The following is a 10,416-nucleotide window of genomic DNA, read 5'->3' as shown; positions in this document are numbered from 1 at the left end:
ATCTATAACAAGAAGAATTTATTCTCGCAAAATCGATCAAACACTGAGTAATAATGTGTTTCACTTATTTATATTTTCTGGACAATTTTCATCCGTAACGGCATTGATCATGTCTTCCGTGAATGTTACACAGCTAATTGAAAAAGAAAAACTGACAGACTCGCCCACAGGATTTTGGAGAAACGAAGAAAATGAAGAACAAATAACTACAAACCCCGTTTATGAAAATTGTTTAACAGAGACAGGAAGTGACGTACTATCGGCCAATCCAGAATGCCAAACAAAAACAGACGAAGAGGTGACAAACACATTGAAAGACATTGAGAAAGACTCAGACGAAAGTCCATTAGGGTCAGACCAGCAGCGGAAGAGAGAAGACGATGATACGGTAGAAGATGCAGATGAGACAGATTACTTTGACAGTGAAGATGAGTACTGGGAAACTCACAGGGATGAGGGGTATGCAGATGAATACAGCGAATATCACTACCACCCCACACACACAGGCAAGGACGGCAGATACAGTAAGCTGTACTAGCGTTCTTTAAATAAAACCACCCATTAGTTGCTATTTGAACTGTAGTTTGTTATTATACGTCTGTCCTTCTATGTATTTAATTATTCCTAAGGGTTTTTAATTGGTTTATAGGTTATTAGGGTAATTATATCATTTCATTAGGCGCTATATATTAATAATAATAATTATGCATTTTAATTCTGACACTATGAATATTTTATTCACATGTATGTGCACATCTATTTTATATTATCTTTTCTTTCACATTTGTAAAGCGCTTTTGAGAACTAATGTTGATAGGGCGCTATATAAATCTTTTAATTACAAATTACTGTACAAATTTTAACGTTTACAACATTTTATTGTTAATTTCAATAATGCACGAAGAATGAAGATGTGAGCTCGACATTGAACAGCGGATTTGATATACAAAACACATTTTAGTAAACTTAAACTTAAAAAGACGTCGTACGTGCAATATAATTATGATTGACCGGCGAAAGGGAGAAGTAGTGGATTTAGAGTTGAATTGTGATATCAGACAAGTAGAATCGTAGGCTTACTACGGATCACGTGTGTTCCTTCTTCGTTATTTTTACATGCGAAGTTAGATATTTTTATGTTCAAATTAAGAAACCCACACATTGTTTTCTTTGTAGTAGTACTGAATGGTAAGAATGTACGGCTGAATTAAAGAATTGAACCTTTGTAGTGAAAGATGACCCCCTCCCCTCGATTTAAAAAGTTCGGGGGAATATTTGAAGATAAACATCATGTCCGTCCCCAGTCTGCCACCTTCCGCGATTTAGGGTTTTGAAGATTGGCCAAAACATAGCCTTATGCATCTTTAAAAAGAATTATCATTATTTTTATCGTTATTTGCTTGTCAATGGTACAATTCTTGAAACTATCTACCCCCATCACCATCACCACCACTTTGAAAAACGTTACTACAAGCCTGAACATTATCTTCTATCCAGTGAATTTCTTAAGTTCCTTCAATCAGATATTTGACTAAAATGGAAAACTTTTACATGATGTCCACTGTTTTATGGAAACCATGTTTATCAGCTTTTGAAATTGTTAAATTTACATGGAAATAATAACGCAAAACAAAATGCTGAAAATAAAATTAGATAAGAACATGATAGTTCCTCATGTCGGATTGTGCACTTTTATTTTGGGATTTGCATGCTAGGTACTTGTGATTGAAATAAGGAAGGAAGTGATCTGACATTGCGAAAAGTATCATTGCTATTTTGGTGAGGAACACTCTGGAGGGCTGTTATGTGCTCGCCCAGATACATCATACTTCCTTATGTACTCGTGGAAGTACAATCCAGAACGAAATGCACAATTTATACAATCTTTCATTGTATCGGTAGATAAAACATGAAATCATATCTTACCAAAACGATGGGGCCTCGACAATTCACAAAAAATGAATTTTATATGATGCCATAGTAATCAGCTGTATCTCTTCTTTACTTTCAATTTACAATCAAAGTACTGAAAGTGCAAAAATGCAGCGACGAATACATACCAGTGACTACTCAATTAATTTAATAATAATGTGCAACACCGAGATTTGCAATTGAAATATAATTCAACAATAATGAAGTGACGCAATTTTGCATGATATTGCATACATCATTTCAAATATGATATACATGTACCATCATCAATATGTTACATTACTACGTACATGTATATAGATATACACCAAGTCATGTGACTTTAAAATGACCTCGTAGAAAACTATAACTCTCCTTCAATACCAATAGGAGTCTACATAGATCAATATATCCAATGGCTTGAAACATTCATTTAAAAGATGCTTATATACTGAGGCAGTCCCGTGGGGATTCGGGTTAGAATAAATCCTCAGTACCCCCTTGCTTGTCGTAAAAGGCGATTAAATGGGGCAATCCTTCGGATGAGACCGCAAAAGCCGAGGCCCCGTGTCACAGCAGGTGTGGCACGATAAAGATCCCTCCATGCTCAAAGACCATAAGCGCCGAGCACAGGCCTAAATTTTGCAGCCCTTCACCGGCAATGGTGACGTCTCCATATCAGTGAAATATTCTCAAGAGGGACGTTAAACAATATTCAATCAATCATATACTGAGGTAAATCTAAATGTACAGTTTAGTATAATTCACACATATGACGTTGATATAGTCTTGGAATTACTATCATCGGTGTTTACCCAGCAGTCTATATTGTATTGTTTATAGGAGTTGATCATTGTTCATTATCTTCGTTAGTCTTTTGATTTTACACACCATATACATTGTATCTTATACGTATGCTGTAATTGCAGGCAGGGGAGTGAAACAGTACGAAAATTTGCCCCTTTTCAGGAGATCCATAAGGAAGTTTGCTGCAGATAACAATTTTGAAGTAAAAGACGTCATTGCCGACGGAAATTGCTTGTTTCGATCCGTAGCGGATCAACTGATGATCAATGGTTGTAGTGGATACACTGAGAAAGGTTTACGACAGACGGCGATAAAGTAGGATGATAAATGATGCATTTTTACTTGAGCACAGTTATGTAAAGTGTCAATTTTCAACCATTTTTTTATGATGAACATAGATGAAATAACGTTGCACAAGTATATCGAGAGATTAGAATATTTTGTGATAGGTATCTAAGAAGTAATCCCACATTTAAAGATGGCGTCCATGCATCGTCCTTTTTATCCGAGGAAACATTGGAAGGATACCTTACCAGAATGGAAAAGCCAGGAGAATGGGGCGATCACATTATTCTCCAGGCACTGGCTGACGTCCTAATGTTAGATATCGTCGTTTTCAATGTTTTCCTGGATGACATCAGAACTACGGAAGTTAATGCTGAATTAGACACAGATGACATGAAGACACTCCGCATTTACCTAGGACATTTAGGAGAATTTCACTATGTGAGCCTGAGGCCAAAACAATGGATGGAAGACTGGCCATATAGTAATTATGTAGGGATAATATAGGGGTGGGGTGAATGGGGAATGAATGCTGCTCGTCTCCTTTTTGGCAAAACGATCAGAGAAGGTTGGAAACGCATGTTGAAAGCTTACATTGATCAAAATCTCTTTTTCAAATGAAATCAATCTCTTGTTAATAATTTACACTTATTCCATATACACTGTACTTGTAGCTATTGTAAGAAAATAAAGTATTAAAAGAATTATCAGTATGTTTCGACGGCTGCTAACTTTCTAATCATATTTAAGGCTATTTCGAACATACACGTGAGGCAACAAAGCTTTATCTATTTTCCAAAACAATATATTAACATAATTTCATTTTTCATTTTATTATATATCTTTTCAGAAGCCCTGATCTTAAGATTGCAGACAGTATCAGAAGATATGGACGTAGAAATGAGAAAAACTTTGATAGAAGAAAAGGTCTTATCAATGTCCCGGAGAACACGCATTTCTGACGCTACTTTGAACGATATAGCTCAATTTGCAATACAGACATGTCGAAAAGAGGGGAGAAAGACGGGAAAATCATTCACGGTCAAGGATATTGCGGTGGATTTCAACCCACAAATTACTGAAGAAACAGAAGGTTAATATGACCTAATTATGATTTGTATAAGTGACAGTTTTAATTGCTAGTATGCAATCATTGACCTCATTATCATATTAATTATTACTACTGTTTGTGACTACCGTGAACATTTTATGAAGCATTGTTACTCTCAAAAAATGATACCATTTATAATATGTTATCATCTAAATTGTTTAGAAACGACTGCCTTCACATTTAGAAATTAACATTATAATTTTCAGGAGAGAAGGTAATCAATATTTACATGTAATCAACATTTTCAATGAAGAAACGTTTTGAAATATAGTGCTTGTATTTTCTTTTTTCATACCTTATCAATAGCATTGTAAAGACATTGCTGATTTATCAATACTTTAAAGATTAATCACAATTGCCATTCCATTTTATATTTTGCAGTTTCTCAAAGAAGTTTAATTGAAAATCCTTTTCATACCGACCACCTTTCCGGAATTCCTTTACATCATCTGACATTTATCATAAAACATTTAATACCTCACTGTATGTCATGGTCACATTTCTTTGGTGACGGGCGTCTTTTCCGCAGTGGAGAGCACCTTTACCATTATATCGGAAGCGCTGCGGATGGAAACTCTTTCATGTTGCAGGACATCACACATACACAAAAAATACATAGGCTGTTATTAGACAGGAAAAAACGGAAAATTGTAGTCCTGCAGGCAGATAAGACGGCTTTTTGTTTCAAGCCAAAAAATGATAGCCTATTCCCTACACCAGTATTTGCGGATTCTACGGATACACATCCTGGATATTGTAGAATAAGACTTTCTCCGACACAGTCGAACAATTGTAGAAACGATAATATTTTGCGGTCGGAATCTAATATTTATCTAAAAGCAAAAAACATACCTGCAGACATACTTTCACAAATAGGTATGACAAAATGTCACACAGAATACTTCGGACTTTTCTGTCCAGTATTCCCTAGATTTACTCGATGTTGGTGTGACAGAACGAGAAAGTTTGACTTTCCGTCTAAGAAGCTCGTTGACTCCATTATAACTAGCGGATGTACAATAATCCCCAAACCACACCCAAAGAGTTCAAAACCAGATGTGGAATGGAAATTCAATTTTTCTTTGGCTGAATGTTTGTTGTTTTCAAGTCTAACAGAATCTCAACAAAACGGATTTTTCGTTTTCAAAGTTTTGATTGACAACATGCTATTTCACCTCCACAAGCCTTTGAAGACAAAACATTTGAAGGCAATTTTCCTGAATTCTTGTGAAGAAATGCCGATGGATGCTTGGGAAACTAATTTCAGTGGGTGTGTCCTTTACACATTAGGATCACTATTGTTTTGTTTAAGGGCAAGATTCTTGCCTCATTACTTTAATCCAGATAACAACCTCATCGACACTTTCACAGAAAAGGATATTGACGCAATCTATGTTCATATTGAGTCTATTCGTTTATTTCCAACTACTTGTGCTATGTTTGTCGCCGAAAAACATGGCTATGGATACGGAGAAAATTTGGTGAGACATGTCCTGTCTGATCTAGCATATTTCACTCAAGCAAGAGACTTGTATATGGTTTACAATAACACTTTTGTCCCATTATCACTTGCTACAACAAAGTTTTTATCTAGAAAAGGTCACTACGATGCTGCTTTTAAACTGATAAAGGATATCTTTGAGCAAGGGATTTTGACACCACAGACAGAAATGAGGCAAACATCAATTAGCTACCAAGAGTTTTTCGTTTGTGCATTATTAAAATTGCGTCAAAAATCTTCCCGCACAATTCTTGCAAACATGTACGAGAAAACATTTGGAACAGAACCTTTGAACATGTTCTGCAAAGAAACTGATTTTTCGTTACAAAACTTTCTACCTTGGAAAATAGACCATCAACTTACCTGGATTGAAATTCCTAGCGAAAAGGTAACAGATCTCACAACAATTGCAAATGTTCTATATGAACACAGTCTGAAAGAGTATAATAAAGGAAATAAAATACTAGCAGAGCTTACAGTTACTGCCGCAATACGATGTATTCGGGAAACTCTGCGTAAAGATTCTATTGACATCAGTCACATTGAAGACCCGGAATTAAAAGAGGAAGTTGTTGCACAAAAACGTAGCCTTAAAGCCAGACTGAAACCATATTACACACTTGTATTTGATATATCAAAAATAGATTTCGTAGTTTATCCTTTGAGTGATCATATATCGGACATAGAAGAGCTTTATGAAGAATTTCCAGAAATGTCGGGAACTTTAAGTGCAATGTTCACATACTTGGGACAGAAGCAAAAAAGTAGAATATATGCTTCAAAGTGCACCTCGTATCTTTATGGGAAGTTTTAATACTTTTATCAGATCAAAGAATACACAAAAGTTCTTACTTGATTTATACCATGTTTCAATGTTTTAACTGCCTTGGTGATACAAAAAGGGAATTATGCCGTGTAGATGATGACAGACCATAACGGAAAAAGGCTAACTGCTGGCAAGAACTCTAAGGGGAAAAATACCCGGCTACTACCCAGACGAAAGGCTTTAATTCTCAATAAATTCGGTTCCTGGCAATACCAAAACATAAAGTATTATGAATATAATAACGACGTGATCAAAATGAAGGCATTTACGAAGACTGAGGCATAAAAAAAACTTTCACAAGGATTAACTGATACGAATCTGAGAAGGGTTCCAGTGCCAATTGATACACAACTTTTTAGATATATCACACTGTATATGTGACTGTACAGACCACTTATCATGTTATTATATTCATGGCTCATTCATGTATTGTAAAGGCAGTAATGTAATGTAATGCTCAGTGCTAATAAAAGTATCTTTATACAATATGCCTTACAGTTTATCTAAGTTACAAGTATCAACCGATATATACCTGTAGTAGGGGAACGAGATCGTGATAATATTAGATATTATCTTGCATTCATCATAAAACTCTACCATAGAGTATAGGAGGGCTGTTCGATATGTAATGTTTATTGTACGATATGTCAAAAGCAGTCGACTCTAATAGAGAAATGAACATTACATCCCTTCAACGTATTATCTGCGGTTTGAAATACATAATTTAAATCTCTGAATCTATTTCTGAAATGCGTCACGATACGCTGATTTATGTAGACCTCTGTGGCACTGACTGATGGCTGAGCCAAGGGCTTGTCGGGACTTGTAACAACGACCAGATAAGAACTTTTTAAGTTTTGGGAAAAGTAAAAAGTTGCATGGGGCTAGATCTGGAGAGTATGGTGGATGTAGCAAGACGGTAACCTCCGACTTCAAAAATTGCTTCACAATCTCAGATGTGGTGGAGCATTATCATGAAGTAGACGAAAATGCCTAAATCTTGACACAGGACGTCGTTTATGATAATGTTTTTTTTTTATAGCTTTTTTAGTATAACATCTCGGTAATACCGACCTGTAACACGTTTGCCCCTCTGCACCGGAATTTCTACGGCACGTATCACATGAGAAGAATATGCAATAAAGAATCTTCTTTCTGTTTATGGTTCTTTTAGCAACTACAGGCCTTCTACCGTGTTTAGTTAGCCATATTTTGTTTCCAATTTTTCTTACTGGTTCGAAATAGTGAACCAATGATTCGTCCCCAATAGTAATGTTTACAAATTGTCTTTGATTGAATTTGGGAAACATTTTGAGCAATTGCTTAGCGGTTTGTACTCATGCCCGTTTTTAGTCATCTGTCAATATATGCGGTATCCATCTGCAAAAAATCTTTCGTACTTTCAAAATATGCTTCAAAATGAAATGCACCCGAGATAGCTATATGCGAACAGCTTAAGCAATATCACTAATCCTGTATCTGCCACCACTTTCAATTATTTCCCTGACTTTTGAGACATTTGCCTTGCCTGTTACAATCACAGGTTGGCCAGATTTTGCTGCATCTTTGGCAGACTCTGTACCAGTCAGAATTTTTTTCACCTACGAACAGTCTCATAAGATACCTTATCAGACCCATAAACTTCCCCCAATTCAGTAAAAATCTGCATTACCGAATGACCAAGTTTTGTGTGAATTTTTATGTAAGCTCTAATTTCTTCAATATTCTCAACCCGTTTCCCAACCATTTTTACAACAATAGTCAACAACTGGCTCTATTGAACTGACTACAAGTTTAGAATATGTGGAGCTGAAGGCTACATGACTACATGTTTTTTTGGTCTTTAGGCTTGCCAATCAATGTTAAAAGTGAAGCGAATTAGGACATGCCTTGTTCATCCAAAGAGCTGATCCAAAACAATTACAAATAAAAAAGTATGTAGGTAGATTTTACGGGGGTCTGTCTGATAAAAAAGTTTTACATACAAATATATTGGAAAAATCTTTAAAAATCTTCTTCTCAAGAACCACTGAGCCAGAAAAGCTGATATTTATATGAAAGCTTTTTAATATAGTGCAGATTCAGATTTGTTAACATTATGGTCTACGGGGGTCGGATGGGGCCACAATAGGGGATCAAAGTTTTACATATAAATATATAGGGAAAATGTTTTAAAAATCTTCTTTTCAAGGACCACTAAGCGAGAAAAGCTGATATTTACATGAAAGCTTTCTGACATAATGCAGATTCTAAATTGTTAAAATATTGGCCCCCGGGGGTCGGATGGGGCGACAATAGGGGATCAAAGTTTTACATACAAATATATAGGGACATTCTTTAAAAATCTTCTTCTCAAAAACCACTGAGCCAAAAAAGCTGATATTTACATGAAAGCTTCCTGATATAGTGCAAATTCAAGTTTGTTAAAATGATGGCCCCGGGGATAGGATGGGGCCACAATTGGGGTTCGAAGTTTTACATAAGAATATATAGGAAAAATCTTTAAAAATCTTCTTCTCAAGAACCACTCAGTCAGAAAAGCTGAGATTTACATGAAAAGCTTCCTAACATAGAGCAAAGTTAAGTGTGTTAATATGATGGCCCCCTGTGATAGGATGGGGCAACAATAGGGGATTAAATTTTTACATACAAATATATAGGAAAAATCTTTTAAAATCTTCTTCTCAAGAACCACTGAGCCAGAAAAGCTGATATTTACATGACAGCTTTCTGACATAGTGCAGATTCCAGTTTGTTCAAATCATGGCCCCTGGGGGTAGGGTGGGGCACAGGGGGGATCAAAATTTTTACATACAAATATATAGGAAAAATCTTTAAAAATCTTCTTTTCAAGAATTTTGTAATGCGTCTATCCTGATAAATTATTTTTTGAAAGTTATTTTGTCAATTTCTGTTTTTATGGATGGACTTTTTTTTCAATCATGAACTCTCTATTGAAATATGAAGTGGGTGCGATCTACACCAAGACAACCGACGATGTTACCCGGAAACATAGAGGAGAGCTCATTGATACTTTCAATTTATGTGATTGTATTAATATTTTTTTGGCAGAAGTTTTGTCATCCTTTTGAAAGAATGTGTTTGAAAAAAAAAAAATAGAAGGTAACTAACAGCAATCAATCTGATAACTCCTACAAGAAATACAAAATAAAAAATTGGGCAAACACGGAGTCCTGGACACACCAGAGGTCGGATCAGTTGCATAGGAAGTAAACATCCCCTCTCGACGAGGCACACCCGCCGTGAGCCCTACATGAACATCTTGATCAGGTAATTGGAGTAATCCGTAGTCAAAATCAGTGCCAAGAACGGTCCAACAGTCGATATGAAACATGCCACATAGCATTTGAGTGATAAAAGTGGAATTGTACCATTAAAAAGAAATATCTTCCCGACATGTTTTGTATTTAGTCAATATGAAATATGTCGCATATTTTTATGCAGATATGACACAGTTGATACAATTTTACAACGAGCTGTTTTTGTACAAGTCTTCTCTTTGCTTGATAATAATGCCATGTAAATGAATCGACGAAAGTGTTACTACCTCTATCAATAGCTTGAAATCCATGACTTGGGTTGTCCAGCCTATATAATAGGTATAAATACAAGTACACGTGCGTCATATGGAGAACATGGTCTATGTCGCAAAGTATGTAACATATGTATGTATTATACTGATGGAGAACACTAACGAGATGAAATTATAAAACCCGTGTGGCCCCTCAGTTAGGGTTTCTAACCCAAGGGTGGGTTCAGTAGGTTATAGAGAAAATGTTATATATATTTCAAATCTGCTTCATTGAGATTAGCTTAAGATATGCCAAAATTGTTAAACTCGTGACGGTTGAGGAAGTTATATCTGACACATATTTTAAAAACTTCCACAGGATGTTTGTGTGTGTGTGATACTTAGTGAGACCATAAAGACTGGTTGTTTTTACGTCCTGTCGA

At 35.8% G+C, this 10,416-nt stretch overlaps 1 protein-coding gene across 3 annotated transcripts; it reads left to right on the top strand.

Moving 5' to 3' along the window:
• On the top strand, positions 1–6,927 carry LOC130046462 (uncharacterized). 3 transcript variants are annotated; one of them, XM_056143513.1, is made up of 5 exons: positions 1–524; positions 2,841–3,033; positions 3,153–3,487; positions 3,854–4,096; positions 4,496–6,927. In XM_056143513.1, the coding sequence occupies exons 1-5, from the start codon at positions 110–112 to the stop codon at positions 6,427–6,429; spliced, it is 3,120 nt and encodes a 1,039-aa protein (XP_055999488.1). In that variant the 5' UTR covers positions 1–109; the 3' UTR covers positions 6,430–6,927. The 3 variants fall into 3 exon arrangements, with proteins under 3 accessions (XP_055999488.1, XP_055999489.1, XP_055999490.1); XM_056143514.1 differs by having other exon boundaries at positions 2–524; positions 3,168–3,487; XM_056143515.1 differs by lacking the exon at positions 1–524 and having other exon boundaries at positions 547–3,033.
• Positions 6,928–10,416: the final 3,489 nt, after the last annotated feature.

This window comes from Ostrea edulis, chromosome 7, assembly GCF_947568905.1.
Source record: "Ostrea edulis chromosome 7, xbOstEdul1.1, whole genome shotgun sequence".
Classification (NCBI taxonomy): Eukaryota; Metazoa; Mollusca; class Bivalvia; order Ostreida; family Ostreidae; genus Ostrea; species Ostrea edulis.
Note: the sequence above shows the minus strand (reverse complement) of the source record. Positions and strands in the feature narration are given on the sequence as shown.